Here is a 23,954-nt window from a genome sequence, read left to right as displayed (position 1 = left end):
CTGTAGGCTGTAATGTGTCATAATGCTCTGTTTGGATCGTGTTCAGCTTGGTATAATCATTTTCAGGCAGCACATCATATGCTGGGACTTCTACAGGTGGAGCGGGTCTTGTTTCCGGGATGCTTGAGTCCCGTGGCGTCTTCGTCATCCTTATTTCAAAATGACAAAACACTGAGTATATCATCATCAGTATTCATATTTAATCCACTTGTGTATTTATAGGCAAGAGAGAAAACAATTTTAATAATTCTTCACTAATTACACGAGTACAGTTACCAGCCAAAGCGAAGCGTACCTGAAATCCCCTTTCCTCCATAAACATACTGCACCCGCCACAACTGTCAACAACACCAACATCGCAACGGCACCAATGCATCCTGCTACCAAAGGAGACATTTGGTCCGTTGCGTCTCTAGGTAAACTGTCCACCGCTTATATGAAAAAAAATATTTATTAGCGAAACCATCTTCATTCTGAAATATCCTCAAATATCCTCAATGTGGAAACGTTTATTATAGTGAAGGAATAGTGAGAATGGTTCTCACTTATTATCATAGCACTTCATATTTACTGGGTCTTTGAATGGCATTTCGAAGGGATACACATCAGGTGGAAAGAGTAAGGATATAATAAAATACATTGTGATCTTCATAACAAGGAAGTTCACATCCTTTAGAAATTCATTGCTTTCCACTTTATAAGACAGCCCTATAACTGATAAGACATTTTTTACCTTTCTCGCATAATCTTGGGTTTCATATTAGGTATAAGTGAATTCTTCTTGCTTCCATTTTGTGTTTGTTTTATGTTGATACCAGCTGGTACATCAGATATAAATCTCCAAGCCATTGTTATGACACCTAAGACACTGAATTGTTTCCCTAACAAGATGTTAACCGATCATCACCATTTGGTATATTGCCTGTGCTGATTCCTTAACCATTAACCATCCTTAACTGTGACTACTGCTTGATATCAATGTGCTGATGTCAAATATCTTGGCGCTATGAAGACGTTTCTTAAAATTCTCAAAATCTTAAACTTCCGATAACAATGAAAAATTCAAATTATACCTGTTGCACCTGTTGAATGTAGATAGACTTGCCTCGGTGAACCGTCCTTGTTTCCATTAAATACATCCGATTATATTGAATGGTCATGATATATTACATTTACAGAGTGTGCTGTTGCGTCTACATGGCATGTAGCTGGTTTGCACTGATTGACTCACACTGAAGCCAAATAATATGTTACATAGATTTGAAAGAAGGTTTGTCTTTAAAACAAAACCTCCGTTAGCTTACCAGGTCGACAGGTGTAGCTGAACCGGCCTGCACTGTCGCTCTTGAGACATGTGACATGGTGGCAAGGTTCATCGTCCACACAATGTCCACACGTGGAGGTACAGTTAACACCAAACGTCCGTGACGGGCATTCTGCATGAAAATGTATTTTACTAGCATGCACTCGAGATGTGCTTTATGACGATGAGGGAATACTTGCTAGTTCATAAGCATGTACACAGAAATATTATGGCAACATTTGAAGAGGTAACGCCGCGCGCTCAACATACACTCGCTCGCCTTTGGGATCGTTTGTCTGTTTCACGCCGCACCCGATAATATTTCCGCCACAAGAAGGCATCTTGGTAATAATAGGGTATAGGCCAGACAATCAGGTGACTGATACTACATGCATCAGTCTATACCACTAGTTATGACGACACACAGTCCAGCATCCAGTCGCCAAGTCTGACTAAACAGGCATGTCAGGTCACCATCCCTCACCATGCTAGGAATGAACCCTGCGCCATCATGTTGACGTGTGTGTTGTACGCTCATTGGGTATGATGGCGGTAGATATAAACTAACTCCATTACAGCACAGGAACATATACCATTTTCCATCCTTTCGTACATATGACTGAACACCATTCCCATTTAGCTGTCTTGGTAAACTAACTTTTGAAAAGAAATGAAAAACATTGTGTGAAAGGAAACGTAAATCTTAAATGTGTAAAAAGTGGCCATGGCAGATAAGCAATTATATCACATTGTCATAATCGTTCTGTAATATGACATGAATAATTTACACATAGGGTCTTCAAACGTTGTTATGAATAGCACACACTGAAGAGGTCAGACGTGACTGTGTTACTCACCCGATGTACAGTCCACTCCCTCCCATCCTGGCTGACATCCTCTATCACATCGGCCTGTATCACGGGGACAGGGTCTCCCTGTTTCCTTACACTTCCGGGCACTACAGTTTTTGACACACCCAACTCCATATTCCACACCATCGATACAAGCTGTAGGAATATTCAGACAAGAATTCCTTGCACAAACGGTATCAGTTACTGTATTCAAGTTTCTATGACCTACGGTCACCTGAAGTTCCCATGGTCATATTACGAGGCGCAGTCCTTTCTCAGGTCAATACAGGTATATCGCAAACTATGTTTACTTTGCCTGTTGAGAGACGGTGTAAACAATCCATTTATAATACAAGTATTTTCACTTCACCTGTAGTGCAGTCTTCCCCTCTCCACCCCGCCTGGCATCCATCTGTACACCGTCCTGTATCCTGGGGGCAGGTGCTCGTATCTCCCTGGCACATCCGGGTACTGCAGGTTTTAATGCACCCAACTCCATATTCCACACCAACGGCACATGCTGTAGGAATATTTAGAAAGAGAATTATTATCTTCATTGGGAACTGTATGACAAGTAGGTCGATTCCTCTAGATCTGGGATTGCATATCAGCCTCCAGTCTCCAAAAGCTACTACATGACCAGCGTGTGTACCAGATTCCATTGCGAAGAATGTCTTATATCCCTTCAAAGGTAAAGTGTGAACGGATTTGTTTCAAATTAGTCTGAATGAAAAAGGATGGATGCATAAATCGTTGTACTCAGCTGAAACGTTTGCGTCTAACTTGCCGTATGCCCACTTTTCTGTGCATTTGTCGATGCCTGTTTCTAAACTCTTAGTTCTATCTAACTCTTGTTGATTTCTAGTGTCAATTGTGTACCAAACAGCTTCAAAATATCCGCTTCTCAGAAATGCTATCACCAAAAGGCAAAGGTCATCGGCTGAGAAACCAAAAACCCTTTAAGCAATCCACAATCATTAATTAGTACATTGTTCAGAGGGATATTTTAAGGGTCATCTCGGCAATGTTCTTACTCTCAGTACAGTCTGTTCCATGCCACCCTGTCTTACACCCGCCAAAACACTGCCCTGTCACGTGGTCACAGGTAGAGATATTTCCCTTGCAGTGTCTCTCTGAGCAGAACTTGACACAGTTTGTACCATATCTGCCAACATCACACTCTGAAATAAACATGTTTTGCTTTAGAGGATTTATTACATATCTACTGCTGTGTGGTCATAATTTCTTTATATTACAAAATTTTCAACCACGGAACTTTGGCATCAGCAGTACTGACACACCTGCGGAACAGAATGTAAATAGTTTGTATTTTAAGTATGTATTTTAAAGTAGGTAGTTAATTAAGTATGGAAAGTGCTCTTAACACTAGCCCAAGAAGTCATTACTAATCGCCCGATAGATATACTCCTGAATTTCACCCCTCTGTTCAGCCGCTACCATCTTAACTCTACAGTATTGTTAACTATATATCTTAGATGAATGCGCATGGCAGTGACCGGGAAAGACGTGTGTGACGGAGCTCTCGCCATGGGAATATGTTTGGCTCAATATCGAGCCAAAATCGGCTGCTTTAGTCATCCGAACAAGGCTTTGAATAGCAAACTTGACAATATGGCGGCTGAAATGCAAAGTGAGGGTTCGAGAGATAGTCAACATCATAATCAACGCCTCAAAACAGAACTCTCGCCGCTTATGAGAGAACGTCTAGATGACTTAGAGTGCCGAAGTTGACGGAATAATCTAATAATTCATGAAATTCCAGGGGCAGTAACGAGACTTGGGAAAGCTCTGAATTTTGTGAATTTCTATTCAACACACTCGATATTGAAAACGTGAATGGTATCTTCATCGACAGGGCACGCCGACTACACATGAGAAAGAAAGATGTGCCAGTCATTGTTAAATTTGTAACAACATTAGACCAGAACTCAGCATACAGACAAGCAAGAGAGATGTTACACAAGGACTTATGACACCGAGTGAACGAAGATTTCCCAGTAAACATTCGGGGGACAGTGGTGCTCTTTCTCATTGGTTTAGACAGATAAAAAATCTGGAAAACGCCCCAGAGTGAGACTGAACAAGCACATCATAGGTTATGAAGCAATCAAGTAGAAGAGGGACTCAAAATATGTCGTGGGAGAAAGTTTATCAGCGCAAAATAATAACAGACAGAGTACAAAGTGGTCGGACCCAGAGAGCGCATTGTGTGGGCCCGGAAGTGCAGATTCTCTAAGGGAGGCCACACTCAACCAGGCAAACAACAGTACACAATTGTGAAGTGAAGAAGTGAAGAAGAATATTCTTTCATGGGACATAGAGGTGCTGAATAAATATAAACAGTGCAGTGAGTTTAAAGACTTTATCAAAAGAATCTTGAATCCTCTGTGATGAAAAAATCGGAATTCAGTAATTTTTTAGAGGGATTTACCATCGAGAACTGTGTGAGAAACAAAATTAAAAGTTTGATAGATACAAAGGAATGTCCGTTCTTGTTAAAGAAGATTTGATCGTTAAATGTTATATATCCAGAATCTCTGTCATATACCTTTGAAATAGCTCGTCAGGGAACAGGAAAATGATATCAGACTGTTTTTAATTACATCCATGTTGTGGACTAAAAGCTTCACCCAAACTATTTCCACACCTAAGTGATTTTAAAGTTGAAGATGTTGATCACTCCAATCATTTCCGAAAATTATGTTCATTAAACATACTGTGCTTCTACTCAACATGTAATCCCAGCCTTCACCATATGAGTTTCCACATTCTGAAGTGAGAACATGGCATGTATAAGTAGTGTGATGTGTGAAGAATAGGACTGCATTACCTGTTATAATTCATCTCAATAAAGTTTCCCCTTCACGACGCACTGTCTGGATCAGAATGAAGACTGGTCCTTGGCACTGGTTACTTTATCCGTGCCTAGACTGACAGGCACTCAACGACATACTTCAGCGCAATACATATAAACTTCAGTATTTCGTTAGTTTGTAGATAAATGCATGAGTTGGAACCAGATGATTCACTGATCAACAGCATGAGCATCGATGAATGCAAGTAGGATGCGATGACATTTGTCAACAAAGGCAACGGGTCTGACCGCCCGCTCCCATTAGTCGCCTCTTATGGGTTGTTGAAGATCAGTTTTAACGCAAGTGTGATCTTTAATAAGCAATCGACAGGCCACTGCTAACTCTAAACCAGCACAGGATCACTTGCAACTCGTCGGAAACATAACCTGACGTCTCGGCCGTTGTTACGGTACGTTAGTATTTCCCATCATATTTTCGTGCCACACACCCCACCAACCACCACCAGCAGCTCTTCCACCCATCCCACCAAACCAAGACATTAGAATTATATATAAGCATGACACATTTGAGCAAATGGTAGTATAAGGTATTTCCAGAAAGAGATATTTTTCAGAATGATCTCGCTCCATAATTCTCTTACTCTTAGTACAGTCTGCTCCGTCCCATCCTGCCCTACAGCCTCCAGTACACTGTCCTGTCAGAGGGTCACAGCCAGATTTGTCTCCCTTACAGTGCCTATCTGAGCACAACTTGGAACACTTCGTTCCATAGCTGCTAACGTCGCAAACTGAAACAAGCACATCCACTACGTTCATTTTACATTAACGTTAGTGTACTTTATACAGAAAATAAATAATAGCTAAATTATTAAAGACCACTCTTGATGCAGATCACTGTGGTGGACAGACTCTACCGGGACAGACCCCAGTTACGTAGTCGCACACGCCCTCGCGGTAGCAATAGTTGTCACAGTCAGCCCCTAAACTACCAGGAGTACATGAGTACCTAAAGGTGCAAGAAACAGAAAACATATAACATTTACAACGATAGGAAAGTAGGAAAAGAAATATTTTACTAGAGCATACAAAATATACATTCAAATTTATCATCTTTCTCAATGAGGGGCAATCGGTGCTACGTCCAACAAAAATGTGGAAGTGAATTACATAATGAACTGATCATCTTCCAATGTGTAATGTCCTGCATTGTGAAAGCAAAATATTTAAAGGTCACATGCAACCCAAAAATCAAACATTATTAAAACACAATTATCACTTATTCATGACATATAATTTACATTGCTGCTTGTAAAAAAACAAACAAATAAACAAAATTATGAGCGAACAATCGCGATTCAAAAGTGCAATATTTTGTACTTGGGCTTACTTCCCTCGAAACGAAGCCCTCTGGAGACCGAACCCAGTCATAGTGGGTGTGAGTGCACTCAAAGCTAACGACTGCTTCCGATTGGGTGGTTCATTTACTGATACGCTGAGGGCTCATTGAAAGATGATTTGTTTGATGGACATTTTAGAAGTATGGCGAGTCACAAGAAAGTAAGGATCTTTATGGATAACAACTTCTTTTATGGTACTTGATGCGTCGTTTCAGTATGGATTCATATACTGTTGTCAAACAAAATCAAATACACTAGAAACAAATTGTTATGCATAAAGAATGTGTATAGATATGTTGGGCTTTGTAAATACATTGTTCTCTGAATTTGCGTTCGATTCAATTAAAAATCACTACTACTGCGTGGCTGGAAACTGTCATTCGTCCAAGTACAAAGCAGGACATGAAACTGACACGAGTTTGTACCAGTTTCCGTCAGATCCGAGAAAAATGGATGTAGTTTGTTTGCAACCCACAGAAATAAAATCATGTCATGTGTACAAGTATCACACTAGGAAACTAGACATTGAGTTTTCTCTGTGACCGAGTCTGCTTATCAACATACTTTTTATGTAACGAGTTGACTATTTACTTGTTTATGTACACAACCAAGATTAGACTACTGCTCATGACCTCATACTCCGTGCAGGAATACTGTTTCAAGCTCCGCAAACCTACTCACTGCGCGTTATGAGCGCAGCCTAATTGTTGAAACCACATAACTTAATAGACGCATGTTGTACTGAACCCAACTATGTAAGATTATCAACGACTGTGACAATTATTGTAACCACAAAAAAATAGCTATTGTACAACCACAGTGGAAATTAACATCCATAATTTACGTTGTGTTTCTCTTGTTCAACGTCAAAGCATTATCATTTAAGCACCATTTGTCACCATTATATCCTTACTTTTAGGAGTAGAAAGTATCAGTGTTCACACCTCCAACCTCCACTTCACAAAAATCCATAATGGGTACTTTCACACCGCCAAAGTCGTTGTTCACAGTGGTGGTAAACAGGACCAGGTAGCGCCCTTCACCAGAACACGTGGCCGTCAAAACATCAGGTATGTCTGTCCCGTCTCTGTTTCCTGTCACGTTGTAGCAGTTTACTCCATCAGTTGGGGAGGCGGCAGTGCCAGCTATGTAGATCTGGATACCATTTCGACGAACTTTATCTGTTGCATGTGAAATATGGGGATCGGTATTTGAACCTGTGGACGCTGTCACGGATCTGAACACAGATTATCTACATACGTGTCTGTAGCTGGAGACATTAACATGTCTTGTATGAATGTGGCATATTACAGATGTGTAAGATCGACAGTTTGAGGAAAGAAAATAATTTTTCTTGAGTAGTGTGCGAGACAAATTAAAATTTGAAGTGAAATACATATGGCGAGAACATATGGATGTAAAAGTCTTTATTGTGAAAAACACTTTCGGAAACCAGTCGTTACTTGGAGCTGATTGGTAGTGACAATGGACAAATAGACGCCAGAGATTTGTCAAGGCATCAACAATGAAATAACAATGATGATACTTAACAAGAAAAGCTTAGACAAATATTATTCAGCAATTCATTTTTCATGCATTTCAAACAATGATTTCAATCATATTTTATTCTGAGTACTTAAGTAGTAGACGAGAGAACGTGTAATTTATAAAAAAGCTCATGACGATAGTAAGACATTTTTCAAACTTTTAAACGAAATAGCTGTCTGGAAGATTTCTCCCATAGGCTTCGTAGGTTTCGAACAAAATCTTTTCATTAAAATTTAATCCCGATTCCAAAGGGTGTTTTTTTAAAAAAAATCTCGGAAAGACTTTTCAAGTACTGAACAAAGGCAACTCTGGTGCAAGAAGCAGTGTGAGAGGCCATACTTGATGAACCTTTGGAATCGGGCGTAAAATATCTTTATTGGTTTAATTGAGATTCTTGATAAGTCAATCGAAAAATCACACAAATGAAGCCATAGTTTGAAAGCATGTGCAAAGGTCGTAACATCGCATCACTGTCAATCTGCTCCTTTTCGTCCGCACATGTTTAAATGAAGGATGTCGATCCAGGTTGAGACACGTTACGATATTGCCCGGACGGAAGTTGACACACTCTTCCCTCCCAGCATGTTTTAACATCTTTGCATTTCAGTACTGAAATGAATACCCAGATGACATCACTGTGATACAGGTTTGTCAACAACCAAGTCAACAAATATTTATACACGCCTGGCGTAATACTCACAATTAGTCCTGAAGTAAATGATGACGTCATGTATCAATGTGGTATTTCCCAGATCCACCCTCCACCAGGCAGAGGTTATATTGCTGTCTTCAAAGGCAGAATGAAAACATCTGGTTTCATCATCCCCACTCGTGTCGCCATTGACGGCGTTGGATGGTAGGTAATAGATACTACTGGATGATGTTACTTTGTTGAGGGCTACATTTTCTGTAACATGCAATACAGGGGTCCCTAGCACATCATTCACATCATCTTAGCACATCACTGATATCATGTCATGTTAATGTAAATGTAGCTATTATGGCGGACAGTGCTTGCATGTGGGTGATGCTTTCAACAGAGTAACATGCCAACATCAGTTTTCTGGTGAGTTTCTCTCTTCATGTACCTACTAGAAACTGTTAACTGTAGCCATGAACGAAACTAATTCTCATTGCTAACCTTTCTGACAGGTCGGCCCGGACCATCCTCTGGAACAACTTGCAGGCTGACAACCGGAAGTAGCGTTACAGTAGTCGTGTGGACAGTGGCACTGGTAGCTGCAATTGTAGCCGTATCTACCCTCTGGGCAGTCGCCTGTGATAGATTAAGTATGTGAATGATCTGCATCAACAACAGACGGGGTAGCATAGGTAGCTGCACCTGCAGCCATATCTGACTGCCTGCGATAGAGAACACGTGCACACAAACAACTACACATATTACACATATGTATGAAGATATTCTAAGACATTACACAGTTATATGTGTTCACACACAAACAGATGTGCATCTTGTGTAAGTGATCACAGATAAAAGGTTTCATAAAAAATAATATGGTCATAGAATTAACGGTGTGAGAATCTACATCCAATCGACGGAAGAAGGAAATGAAAAAAACGCCAAAGGTTCCATGTGAAGGTCTTGATTTGGTGTCGTGCTTTGTTGCATTACGTGCTGTGGATTGGCTGTCGGAAGCCATTGTCTTTTGATATGACAAATTTTGATATGGCCTATTTACCTGAGCCACCAGAACTGAACACAACTGAACGTTTATTACGCCCAGGTCCCGGCACTCGGCACAAGAGGTCAAAATGAACAGATAGGTTACATAAGATGGGACTGAGTGAGTTTGGTTTTACGCCGCACACGGCAATATTCTACATAATAATCGAGTCTGGTACAGACAATCCAATGATCAATAGCATAAACATCGATCTGCGCATTTAGGCACCTACTGGTTTTATTATTTGATTATTATGAACGAGGTTATACAGAGATGGCAGAGGTTACACTTTCTTTCTTGTGGTGGATAAATTTTAATAATTGGTAGATGTCAGTGTGGTACTTGATAAATGTGACCAACTTGCTGTTAGATATGAAAATATAAATGAAATCGCACAACTGAGAGTTAATGTTTCAGCCACAATCTTCGAATCTTCGCATCACAATATAAGCAACGCGGAACGACAGTACTATGACTTTATAGCACTTACACACACACACACACACACACACACACACACACACACACACACGCACACACACACACACACACACACACACACACACACACACACACTAAACAAGGCGAGCATTTTATTGAAATTGTGCATACATTTGTGAAAACTATATACGATACTTTACGAAGGAGTGAATGTTACTCAGATATCTACGAAATGGGGGACACCTTATAAGAATTTCACACACGTGTCCCGGAACAAAATTTTACTTGTATGTCTCATTCAGACATATAATAAAAGGTTCATTTGAAGACCAGTGAGTGTTTCAAAAAGTGTTCCCTCTACCACAGTTGAATTTCACTCCCTATAATTCCACCGTTGTTGTGTCGGGTAGCGAGACGACTCACCCACAACAAACTGACTACTGATAATTGTACAAGTGACACTATGTTCTCGCTTTATCTGTATGTTGGACACAACGCCCCATATAGAACATTTGGGTCATTCAGGAAGGTATATTTACGTATGTTTGAAAACACCTCGGCGACAGCCTGTAACTGTCATAACATAGAGACTGTTATCACCATGCATGTATCTAGTTCAGTTCAGAACACAGTTCCCTGTTCGTTAATTGATTTACAGATGACCTCCTGGAGTTGGACAGTATGAAAACCAAATGGCTATCTACATTACCGTACACCATAGACACACTTGTCACCACCTTTCTGTTACACGTTCCTAATCAACGTGAGAAATCTGATAACATGTTTTCCCTATCCCTTGTATCATAGAAAACAATTACAGGTACACGTGTGTTGTCTGCTATGTGCAGGTACACTTGTGTTGTCTGCTATGTACAGATACACTTGTGTTGCTTGTACGTAACGCCACCTAGCAACTGTTTCTTAATGGTTACCAATCATGGATACTTACACATCTGTCACTGAAACAGTTATGTGTAAGAAATGTACTCACCTGCAACGACAGTCACGATGACCAACAGCAACACCCCACTCGCCCACACCGCCATCGTCACGTACTATATCACAGACCAGGAAGTGTTTACTTTCCTCTCAAAATATGTTTATTATGTACAACCGTGCATCAGACAAAGGGATTTCCTTCGTGCTTTTATACCTGTTTTTTAACACATCGAATAAACCCTATATACACTTACAGCATTATCGTGAATGTTCTGTCACGAACAAGAAATCGGTGAGCTGAAATATGTTTATATTTGACTGAATAGCAAAGTGGATTAAAGAAAAGTATACTTGACAACATGTGTGTCTGTGTCTGTATGTCTGTGTCTGTGTGTATGTGTTGTCTATGTATATCTTTCCGGATTATCAAAGAAGATAGAATAAATCTTTGTGGGGGGGGGGGGGGGGGCACAGTGGGGTCGTTTCTTCATTTTAAGTGCAGATTTCAGACATTCAGACATTGTACAGATGTCCACCGAAGCAAAGTGATCGGTGTTTGAAGTATTGTATTACCCAGGGAGTCTCGGTGTTAAAGTTATTATAGAGTATACCACTTGTATTGTAAATATTCTTGTTTTGTTGTATATATGTTGTACATTAACTACATTGTATCATACCTTGTCATAGTTCCTCTCTTTTCGTTGCTTTACCAGCTGTGTATATCCATTTCCGCATTGTTTGTTATTACAAATTACTACCCTAATTGCCCTGTATCTAACAGTTAGATAGCCTATTATACAAAACTTACTATTCTTTTAATATTTGTACTACGAAGATCTGCATTGCCTAATCCCATCACCTCCGGCCAAACCCCCAAAATAACCTATACATCAAGTTTAAGCTATGGCAACGTCAGTGAATAGATACTAGTATCGTACAATGCATCATTAGAATGGGTAATGATATAACCCAACATAGAATTGTTATCGGAATTTTTCATGGACTCATACAACGAGCCGGCCCAAAAGTTAAAAAATCAAATATTAAGCTATTATCTTATTTTACAAGCCTTTTCAGGTCATCATTGTGTATCTTTAGCCTAGAGTGTAAGGCGTGGGTTCTGTTATGTGTTTTGTCACAGCGTCGTTAGGTAACATCAACGTGCTGGTTGTATTTCTATTGTTGCTTATGCTTTCTGGTGACTTTGAGTTGAATCCTGGCCCTGTGCATGATGTAACTCAATCATTAGACGAGACGTTACAAATAGTTCACCTCAATACTAGAAGCGTGCTTCACAAGCTAGGTCACTTGAACGAATGCCTATCTGAAAACCAAATTGTTTGTTCCACTGAGACGCACTTAGATACCTCGATCATTAACACAAAATTTAGCATGGGACAATTTTCACGAACCATTACGTAAAGACCGAAATGCTTTTGGTGGAGGCGTCATGATCTATGTGAAAACTCACCTGAGTTTTAAAAGACGTTTTGATTTGGAAAACAACATTGATGAAACAATTTGGTTAGAAATATATTTACCACAGAAATCAATCATGCTCTTTGCAGTCTATAGACCCCCAGGCACGAATGCGACCTTTTGGGAGAGGTTAGAAAACTCAGTAGACCGTTCATTTGACTTTACCTCAAAACTTGTAGTTGTTGGTGATCTGAATGAAGACGTTTTATCGAACAAAGTTTCATATTTGAGAGATATTATGAACAGAAAGGCACAGTATAATGTTATTGAGGACCCTACTCGTGTGACAAGAACAAGCAGAACTTTATTAGATCCCGTATTAATCAGTAACGATGTTGATGTGTTTGACAGTGGTGTGATGGATTTCAGTAGCGACATAAGCGATCATAGGGGCACATCGGTTGCCATCAACACTGCCACCTCTATGTCATTATGTTATACCAGAGAGGTATGGTGTTATAACAAAGGTGACTATGAGTTATTGAATAGACGCATAACTAATACCGACTGGAATTGTGTGATAACAAACAATACTGATATAGATGAAGCAACATATGCATTTTATGATCATCTAGGAAAGTTTATTAAGGAATGTGTTCCGTCTGAAAAAGTGACAATTAGACCAAATGACAAACCCTGGTACAATTCGGAAATACGACGTGAGTCAAGAAAACGTAATAATTTGAGGAAAAAAGCAAGAAGAACTGATGGATGCGAGGATAAATTGGCATACCGTAAACAACGAAATAAAGTTAACAACATGAAGTGTTACACAAAGACACAGTATTTTTCGAACCTTGATGAATTCATATCTGAAATGAGTAGAGAAAACAATCCTTCATATTGGAAAGTATTAGGAAGGTTAATTAAAGAATCAGGATCTCTCAGCCTTATTCCGCCATTACGATCTAATGATACCGACGAGAGTCCAGATATATTTTCAGACTTTGATAAAGCGGAAGCACTACACTCATACTTTGCATCTATTTGCAAATTAGATGAAAAAGACAAACCACTTCCCTTACTTGAACTGCGTACAACTCGTAAACTGGGTTATATTGTAGTAGATGAACGTAAAATTGCTGATATTATTAAATGCTTACGTGTTAACAAAGCGAGCGGACCTGATCGTATAAGTCATAAACTATTGAAATGTATTGCAGACTCTATTAGTAAACCATTGTGCCTTTTATTTAATAAATCGTTATGTTCTGGTACCTATCCTAATAGATGGAAGGAAGCCCATGTCATGCCGCTTTATAAAAAGGGAGATAAATCTAGTTGTAGTAATTACAGACCCATTTCATTAATCAGTTGTTTAGGATAAATCTTAGAAAGAATTGTCATGAAGCATATGTCTAATTATTTTCTGGACAACAGATTGTTATATAAATATCAATCAGGATTCCAAGTAGGCCATTCTACGACTCATCAGTTAATAGAACTATACAACAATATTTGCTCAGCTCTAGATAGACGTGGAGATTATTGCATGGTTTTTTGTGATGTTTCAACGGCCTTTGACAGAGTATGACACAGAGGATTACTGCATAAATTAATTAGCTACGGCATATGTGAAGAATTACTTAAGTGGATTCAGTGTTACATCAGTGGTAGAACTCAAAAGGTGTTTTTAAATGGTTCATTATCAAACCCCGAATCACTTGCAGCGGGGGTACCCCAGGGATCAGTCCTCGGCCCCTTTCTGTTTATAGTATACGTTAATGATATTGCCGATGAACTAGACTGTGCTGCACGCTTGTTCTCCGATGATACATCAATGGGATTTTCATCTATCAATCACAGGCTTATGCAAGATACACTCAATAGGAATCTAGAAATTGTATCGTATTGGGCAAAACGTTGGCTTGTGACATACAATCCCAACAAAACAGAAGCTTTACTTTTCAGTCTTAAGAATAACAAAGCAGTTCTGAATTTAGAATTTCAAAATCAATGTGTTCGATTCGAAAACTCTCACAAACATCTCGGAGTAATACTTTCTTCTGATTGATAATGGAATGCTCATATTGAAAATATTGTGAGGAAAACATCCTTCATGATTTCATCAATAAATTAAAGTTTACGTTAAACAGAGACACTCTAAATAAAATTTATGATAAGACCACATCTTGAATATGCTTCTGAATTGTGGGATGGTTGTTCGGTAGATTTAACTGATAAAATTGAAAAAGTTCAGTTTGAGGCCGCGAGGATAGTTACTGGTTTACCAAAGTATGCCACTAGAGAATCTCTGTTACATGAAACAGGTTGGCAATTGTTAAAAGAGAGAAGAACATTTCGAAAACTGTCTTTATTCTAAACTGAAGGGCAAAAGAAACTATACAAAATATTTTTCAAGATGATGATATCATTTTGGATTCGCATCATAAGTTTTGAAATGGAAAAAAATCGCCCGAACGCAACTGTCCTGGGTCAAACAAGGAAAACACGTGCATCATCCCAAATATGGACTTTATTGAACCTTTTACGTGAAAATCAACATGCACGTGCATCGTGACAAGATGACGGCAAACGGTATAAAATAAAAACCGTCCATTGGCAAGCCTTACATCAATGTTACACCGATGCACGTAACTGACATGCCGAGGTTAACTGCAGAACAGCGCGAAAGAGCAATTGGAATGATCCAGCTTGGAGCACGTCATGCACACGTTGCAAGAATTTTCAACTGCACCCGTACAACAATAACCAGGCTGCAAACACGATTACGACAAACAGGCACGACCGCGGACAATCCAAGGAGCGGTAGACCTCGTGTTACAACTCCAGCCGAATTCCAGTATCTGCGGACCATTCGTCTTCGTAATCGTTTCGTGACGGTGACGCCGACGGCAGCAACAGCTCTTCACCATGTTGTCAGCAGGAGAACTGTTTCCCGACGTCTCCGACGACATGGTATTCGAGCCTACAGGCCCTTCCGTGGAATGACCCTGACCCGTCAAGATCGACGTAACCGTCTCCAATGGTCAAGGAGATTACAACACTGGCAGAACCGGAACTGGCAAAGGATACTGTTCACGGACGAGAGCAGGTTCCAGTTGTATCGAGCTGACGGGAGAATCCGTGTATATCGCCGAAGGGGGGAACGGACGGCGCAATGCTGTATCCAGGAGACAGTACCGTTCGGGGGTGGAAGCGTGATGGTTTGGGGCGAAATATGCAGTGACCACACAACTGACCTTGTCGTGTTTGAACGAAACCTCAATGCCCAGGGGTACATCGACGACGTGCTTCGCCCTGTTGTCATTCCCTACCTCCAACAGAACCGACGAGTGCTGTTCCAACACGACAACGCTCGTCCCCATACAGCCAGGGTTACAAGAGACTTTCTAGCGGCAAACAACGTCAACACCTTGCCGTGGCCTGTCAGATCACCAGACCTGTCGCCCATTGAACACCTTTGGGACCATCTTGACCGACAAATAAGGGCCAGACATCCACCTCCATCAAGCAGAGACACCTTGATACAGGCACTGGAAGAGGAATGGCAAGCCGTACCGAATCACGTCATCAGACGTCTCATCAACTCTGTTCGTCGACGTGTTCAAGCGTGCATTGATGCCAATGGGGGGCACACACGTTATTGACGCTTTAACAAGGACAAATCTTCCCTTTTCTGAAGTGATATTCGGAAAGTTTGAGTTTGAAAGTTGACATTTTACCCCACTGCCATAACTTGTGTTCCTGTCAGTACAGTTTATGTCATTTTGATGTGTAACTTCCATTAAAACGTTGGCAAATAAATTTTCTTTGAATCCCACCTAATGTTTCATGTCAACATAGTTTTATGTGTCGTATTTCATGATTGAAATGTTGGTATAGTTTTTTTCATCAGTTTATAACATCTACAACAAGAATGCTCCAGCCTACCTTTATGATCTTTTGCCTCAAACTGTTGAATCTAAGACAAATTATAATCTTAGAAACATTCGTGATCTTTCCCTGTCTTATTCCCGCACAAGTCTCTACAGTCAATCGTTTTCTCCATCATCTTTACAAATTTGGAATAATCTCCCCTTATATGTTAGAGAATCAGACTCACTTAAAAGTTTTAAATCGCATATAAGCTCACATATGTCAAAAGCACCAGGATATGTCTCATTTGGTAACAGGAAACTCAGAAACTCTAACGTAATTCAGACCCAGCTAAGATACTCAAAAAGTAGATTAAATGATGATCTTTGCAGAAATGGTCTTACAGAGAGCTCAAATGTTGGAGTGTAAATTTACCTGTGAAAACCCTCATCATTATTTTATGAAATGTACTTTATATTCTAATATCAGACAACAACTGTTTCAAAACATTAACAGAATTTGTAGCAATAGAGTACCAGCAAACCTACAGTTATTATTAAATGGCAGTGCAGATCTTCCGCACCGTGATAATATCCAGATTTTTAAAGAAGTTCAAAAATATATATTAACATCTAAAAGGTTCAGTGATTGGATATAATGTTACTCATGTAAGGAAATCATGCATTCCCTATAATTATTTGTTTTATATGGCTTATTCTCCTTTTGTATATATCTTTCTATTCCTGTACACAGTTTGTTTGACTTCATGCATGTAAGCATTGTATATAGGAGAGGGTTTCACTATGTTGGGATACCTTGTACCCAATCCATTCTCTGGAATAAATATGTTTAAAAGAAAAGTTATTATGTACTTCCTTGTAAGAATATCTGTACAAACTAGTGAGTGAGTTCAGTTTTACGCCGTAACATTTCACCAATAATGGGCTTCACATATCATTGTGGGGAGTGAGTGAGTGAGTTTAGTTTTACGCCGCACTCAGCAATACTACAGCTATATGGCGGCGGTCTGTAAATAATCGAGTCTGGACCAGACAATCCAGTGATCAACAACAGGAGCATCGATCTGCGCAACTGTGAACCGATGACATGTGTCAACCAAGTCAGCGAGCCTGACCACCCGATTCCGTTAGTCGCCTCTTACGACAAGCATAGTCGCCTTTTATGGCAAGCATGGGTTGCTGAAGGCCTATTCTACCCCGGGACCTTCACGGGTCTCACATCACTGTGGAAAATCGAACCCGGACCTTCTGCTTGACGATCGAACACTTCAACAAGTAAGCTACCCCGATGCTCCTGGTTACCTTACTGCAATCAGACATTTTTGTGGGAAATGTTGAATGAAATATTTCGAAATCGGACAAAAATACAATATTGGCAAACTATATGGGAAATGTCAAGATCTAATGTGATGCGAGTGGGTGGTGGGTGGTGTCGGGTTTGTGTAGAAATGCGTGAGTATGTTGATTTTATATTTGAAGTGGAAGAATGTTTTCATGTACTTAATTTCATCTGACATTTGTGTAGAAATGCGTGGGTATGTTGATTTTGTATTTGAAGTGGAAGAATGTTTTCATGCACTTAATTTCGTGTGGTTATTAAATGATAGGTATGTAAACACAAGTAGTGACTGTATTGTGTTTGAGGCGGGTTTATAAATGGTGGCTGATGTATGCATTGAATGTTTACTGCATTTGTTGAAAGTGATAGCACTTTAAGATGCACTTTGTATCAAAGTGTAAAAATGTATGAAACTAGTGTATTGTTTATCAGTAAACATGTTGTGGGTGACTGAACGGGATGTCACAAAACTTACGTATCCAACTGTAAGAATACTGTTGTATTTTGGCGCCCAGGGCACGGTGCACGGTGTGAGCACACGTTGGTCTGTGGCCAACTGAAGGGTTGATGTGATCTCTGTGAGTGGGCAGTCGAAGACTGTAAGGGACGTCACTTGGAGACTCTGATATACAGAAACACCAGTGAACTGGGAGATCAAGGTGTGGTATACAGACAACAGGCAGTGGCCAGTGTGAACTACGAGGGGAGTAGGGCACTGAGACCGACTGTCAACAGTGGACTGAAACACCAGTGAACTGGGAGAGCAAGGTTCATGTGTGGAACTGAACTGGACAGTTTGACAGAGGTCATTCTGGGATGTGTAATGTGACATGCGGTCAACAGAGTTGTAAATTTAACCCCGCCACCGTTCAGTTTCCAATGTTTACTGATAATTACCTACTCATCTAATTAGAAGTGCATAACGTTGCGTATGTAGAGTGTATGAGATGTACCATGGGTTGTATGTAGTTTGTGAGTGAGTGCAATGACTGGAATCTGAACACGTGTGCAAGGTGTGTGCTAGACAAGATGATTTGATTGTGGATACAGTTGTTATAGAGTAACAATATGGAATATGTTTTGTACAGTTTTTACATTCTATATTGTTTTAAATAAAGACCATTCATACATTTCATTTACTGTATATTAAATGTTACTTTAGAAAATTCATCTGGCAAACCTCAGATAAGTATGAATTAAATCCCATCGCTTCCCTCTCGGTTTATCAAAACAACTACAGCTGTATACCCATCAGAATAGCCTCCGACCATGACTTCCTGGTCAGCATCCCATTATCTTCCTGCTAAGCTCGTGAACACGGCTCACTCGATTGTTTCAAGTTTTCTGAATTACCTTTGCCAGTCTCTGTGGCGTTATACAAGCCTGTGGCGTAAATATGCCACACTATTGTATAATTGTGTCATGTAACTTTAAGCAAAAGAGTTATTGTGAAACATTGCCGCGGGTCCAACCCCAACAGGTTTCAGTGCATGTTCCTTGCACATAAATACAGGGTATCGTCCCTTCATCTTCACTCTTGAACTGCAGTCAGACTTGTTGGTCATATTTTGATATTGTTCAGGTATGACCTTGCATTTTATATTTTTTAATGTATTATTTGACTTACATTTCATTTATGAAACGTTACTAAGTTGATGTTGGACTTATTATTTGTACTTGAATTATTTTGAACTTATATCTGATTAAATATATATCTAGATAACTCTTACAGTATTACTTGAATACGTATTATTAAAACATTCACTGGTAACGTTTATGTAACGTGTACGGTTAATAAAGTTATATTCTATTCTATTGCAAGTGATGATATGAAATATAAGACCCTATATTGTATATGTAACTTACCATTATGTTACTCCTGATGTTATTCAGGTACTTCTATCTATATAATAGTAAAACGTACAGACATAAATGTAATCTACAACGATGTTATCATTGCTGAAATTTGTATTTGATTATGTTACAGAAGATATTTATAATCTATTGATTATTAATATATACTGACGTTATCATTTCTTGCCTTTTTCAATAAACACTCTTGAACTGGTGTTAGAATCCGGATAGAGTAACTTTTTAGCTTACTCCCGATCTTGAAACCTCTCTGTGCATACCATTAACATCATGTATCAAGAATGATTCCCTAAGTTCTACGTCAAAACGAAGAGATTGCAAGTGAATATGGTCCCTCAACACTGCCATCTTGAATGGAGCATCATACTGCAACCACCTGATGGACAACCTGCAAGTTAAGGATGGAGCAGCAGGATATGACAGACCAAGACAGTAGGTGCCTCTCTCCCATAGAGATCTTATCACAGCCATCAACATAGAGATCGTGTATTCATCCAGAAGTCACATGTCAACATGGACATTGTGTACAAGACAGATCAGACTTACGTATCTGTGTGTACTTTGTTACGAGTGTTTATTTTCTGTACATTTTTGTTATTAATTCAGTAATAATTATTATTGAGTCACAACATTTAGTGTTTTGAATAATAGCTATGATGGGTCACATTTCGCTTTAATAGCTGGTCAACACTTTCAGCATTCTGGTTTTCGGAATTTATCTGCTCTTAGTTTTCGATGTTTACTTCCGGGAGACTTATTCGAGGGCATTCTACAGTGTTGACGATGTTCGTTTGTGCCCAAACTTTCGGGAAATGACTTAGTTTATATATAAATAGGTTGGCTGCCATGTGGAGGGTGACACTCATACTCATTCACATCACTGCCACGCTTGGAATCCCGTCAACGCCTGAATCTACATCATCTGCTGTCGCATCGGTCGCTGTGTTGACACTCTGCCATAGTTGATTCTCTCTCACACCAATTGCAAGACTTTGGTGAGTTTGCTATCTTGTATTTTGTGACCCACCGACTTAGATTTTGGCTCTCTTGAATTGTGCTGTTGTGTACTTCCACCTGTATCTGTATCATAGAGAAGGAAATGTGACAAATCTAGTTAACTCAAACTCGAACTCTTGTCTCATGTCTTCTCTCTCGTTAAAGAGAGTAGAGCGGATTAACGCGGTCTTTCTGCTATTCGCAGGTTCATGTTCAGTCCACACTGACTAATGAGAACAGTGTTGAGCTTTGCGACGCCCCACTGCTTTTCGACAGTCCGAGTGTGTGTTCGATAAAATATTCGACAGTCAGGTGTGAATCGTTAAAGGTACTGTACGTACTTGTTATGTTGATCTGGCTTGAGTTCCTGGTGATCTGGCTTGAGTTCCTGGTTATCTGTGGACCATTTTCACAGTGTTCTCCACTGGTGATGTCGTGTTATGAAAACATGCTACTCACAATCTGTCATATTCTGTTAGTTTTAATATCCATTGATGACGGTTTTTTACAGTTGAATTTTATTTGTTATGATATAGAAATTCTTATATCGTCACGGTAGTGGTGACATTACGCTGATGTGACGTTGATATCATGTAACTCACTCACTCACTCACTCGCCCACTTACTGCACACAGGGAACATATGCTAACAGGACTTTTACACACACAATAAATATATTTTGAGAGGACAGTAAATACTTCCTGGTCTGTGCTGGAGAATGTGACGATGGCGATGTGGGCGAGTGGGGTATTGCTGTTGGTCACCGTGACTGCCATGGCAGGTGTGTACATTCCTTACATGTACACTTTTCTACCCCGGGTGTGTGATCACGTGACATTTCTAACCGCATTAAATGTTGGTACGTGGCGTTACGTCAAACCAACACAAGCCTACCTTCATATATAAAAAACAAAAGACCACAAGCCTATCTGTACATATATGTATAACAGACAAAAGTGACTTTGTTGAACTGGAGTCTCACAGCCATTCAGTTACTGTAACTGATTCGTATGAATATGGAGTGAGGAGAATGCATCCTGGCTAGTTAGTCTTAATACTTTGATTTGAAATTCTTTGAAAATTGATAAATGTTTTTTCTGATGTATTTTCTGTTCCTCGGTGATTGAATTACTCTGCACCCTCTCCGTCCCAATAGAGAGAGTACTAATGTGTAAATCACGTAATGAACATAGCTATTTTCACAACTGAAGGGACTGAAAACATGACTGTGATAAAGACATATACCAGCTGTATGACAGTTACCTGGTTGGTGTGTCGTGTGTTTTGAAACGTACACGTTCCTGAAGTCACTGATGTAGTCACTGTGTAGAGGGCGTTGTATACAGTATGCATGCACTGCAATAACATAACCGCCCTACTTCAACACAAAACGAGTCGACTCTATCTACCCGACACTGCAACCGTGAAATTATATGGCTTGTGCATTGATGTCTTAGATAGTGTACTGGGAAACCCTCTGAAGATGTCACCGAACAGCTGATGTGCACTCTAAATAGGCATATTAATGTGTCACTGAGGAGGATATCCAGTAGAGTTTTGAAACGACCTTGGTTCAGAGTAAAGTTATGGTGACATTTTAGTCAAATAAAGAATTGTTCGGGAGGAGTTGCTGTCCCCATTTCGACACCTGTATGAGACAACAATATACACCTGGGTAGATCATCATATAACTTTAAGGTAAAGTGACTGAGTGGATTAATATTTAACGTCCTCTCGGCAATATTTCATGCATGCAGTGAAGAGAAATGTTTTACATACACAGTAAACACAAGTACTTACATAACCAGTCACAAAAAGGACTATCAAAACTATTTGGGATAGTACAATGTAGATACAGGCTGTATATCGTCAACAACAGAAGGTAGATTACCATACTAGGGACCATGAGGAATTACAGTACCTTTGCTACCTGCATGGACCCTAGCTGGATTTACATCCCTTCAGTCGCTGGCGATTGTAGGAAAATTAATCTACAATTAAAACTCAAAACTATGTTGAAAACGTCTGATAAGTATAAATTTCAGAAAGGTAAAAAATGAGGATTTGATTGGTTCTCTGCACTTGCTACAGGTACATTTGCTACTAGGTACATGAAGAGCATCTGATTATACATACGTCCTGAGTCTACGTGGTAGTAATCTGAGTGGAGTGTTGAACATATGGCATGATCCTTTCTTCAAAACGTTACCCATACAAGCGTTGTCCTCTCTAGTATTCTACATTGCAGAAAATGTAGCCCTAAGCAATGCAACATAAACATCTAGTAGTGTCCTCTTCCATCCATTTCAACGTTGTAAATGGATACAGGGAATTGATGTAAACAGATGTTTTCATTCGGCTTGAGTGGAGCGTTGATCTGGAACTCACCAGAATAATTATGTTGGCATGTTACTCTGTTGAAAACATTACCCACATGCAAGCATTGTCCGTAGCAATAGCTACTTTTTACATTACCATAACATGATATCAGTGATGTGATAACATGATATTAATGATTTGTTTGCTACCCCTGTGTTGTATATTACAGAAAATGTAACACTTTACATACTTTACTTTACTTTACCCTTTACCAATTTTTGCCCTCAACAAAACAACATCATCCAGTAATAACTATTACCCAACTTCCAACGCCGTCAATGGCGACACGAGTGGGGCTGATGAAACCGGATGTTTTCATTCTGCCTTTCAAGACGGCAATAGAACCTCTCCCTGGTGGAGGGTGGATCTTGGATATACCACACTTGTACATGACGTGATCATATACTTCAGGATTAGTTGTGAGTATTACGACAGGTTTTTAATAATCACCTACATAGATTCGGTTGTATACAAGCGTCACTGCTAACGCGGCAGATTTAGGTCATGTACCTCCTGTCATAGATATGACGATATTGCCGATGTTGCTGTTAATCTTTACTCACTCACTCAACCTCGAGTAATGTCATCTGGGTATTTTCCAATCATCTCAATTCTGAAACAAAGGAATGTTCTAACAGCTTTGAAGACTCACTTCCGTGAGCTTGTTACTGGATTCTATGAGTGTTTTTTGGAAACTACTCATGACCCCAAATAAAACACGTTGAATCAAATCAACCCTTTAAACTAGGTCGTTAATGTATGCAAAGTGGATTGCAGAATAATATTTGCTGGCACGTGTGAACAGTTTTGTTTCTTCAAGTTCTTGATGTTACTCATCTGCAATGGGACACACGCATTCGAGACGTGTTACCATGATTTAAACTACTGACACTTGGGTGGATAATGATGTCATCTTGACCATTTTCTGCAAGAATGTGTTTCATTGTGTCAATTCCGATCCCCATTTGTTTACATGTAACAGATCTACTTCGTCGAAATGGTATCCAGGTCTACATAGGTGACACTGCCCCCCCCCCCCCTTCAACTGAT

At 39.7% G+C, this 23,954-nt stretch overlaps 1 protein-coding gene across 1 annotated transcript; it reads right to left on the bottom strand.

Moving 5' to 3' along the window:
• Positions 1–3,245: 3,245 nt before the first annotated feature.
• LOC137291153 (multiple epidermal growth factor-like domains protein 10) lies at positions 3,246–11,143 on the bottom strand. The gene is made up of 8 exons (XM_067822441.1): positions 11,053–11,143; positions 9,077–9,211; positions 8,636–8,842; positions 7,335–7,568; positions 5,883–5,994; positions 5,632–5,795; positions 4,893–4,945; positions 3,246–3,335 (listed from the first exon to the last, which is right to left on the bottom strand). Exons 1-8 carry the CDS (start codon positions 11,105–11,107, stop codon positions 3,246–3,248), a joined length of 1,050 nt encoding a protein of 349 aa, XP_067678542.1. The 5' UTR covers positions 11,108–11,143.
• Positions 11,144–23,954: the final 12,811 nt, after the last annotated feature.

Source organism: Haliotis asinina, chromosome 7 (genome assembly GCF_037392515.1).
Source record: "Haliotis asinina isolate JCU_RB_2024 chromosome 7, JCU_Hal_asi_v2, whole genome shotgun sequence".
Taxonomy (NCBI): domain Eukaryota; kingdom Metazoa; phylum Mollusca; class Gastropoda; order Lepetellida; family Haliotidae; genus Haliotis; species Haliotis asinina.
This window is presented reverse-complemented; position numbering and strand designations above follow the sequence as displayed.

What these genes read in the sequence shown, in the direction of transcription:
- LOC137291153 (XM_067822441.1), bottom strand. Translation starts at nt 11,107, where the DNA reads ATGGCGGTGTGGGCGAGTGGGGTGTTGCTGTTGGTCATCGTGACTGTC. An exon ending in CATCGTGACTGTCGTTGCAG is followed by an intron (nt 9,212 to 11,052) that starts GTGAGTACATTT and finishes AATCTATCACAG; the next exon opens with GCGACTGCCCAGAGGGTAGA. An exon ending in CGGAGCAGACTGTACTAAGA is followed by an intron (nt 4,946 to 5,631) that starts GTAAGAGAATTA and finishes TTCTCACTTCAG; the next exon opens with AATGTGGAAACTCATATGGT.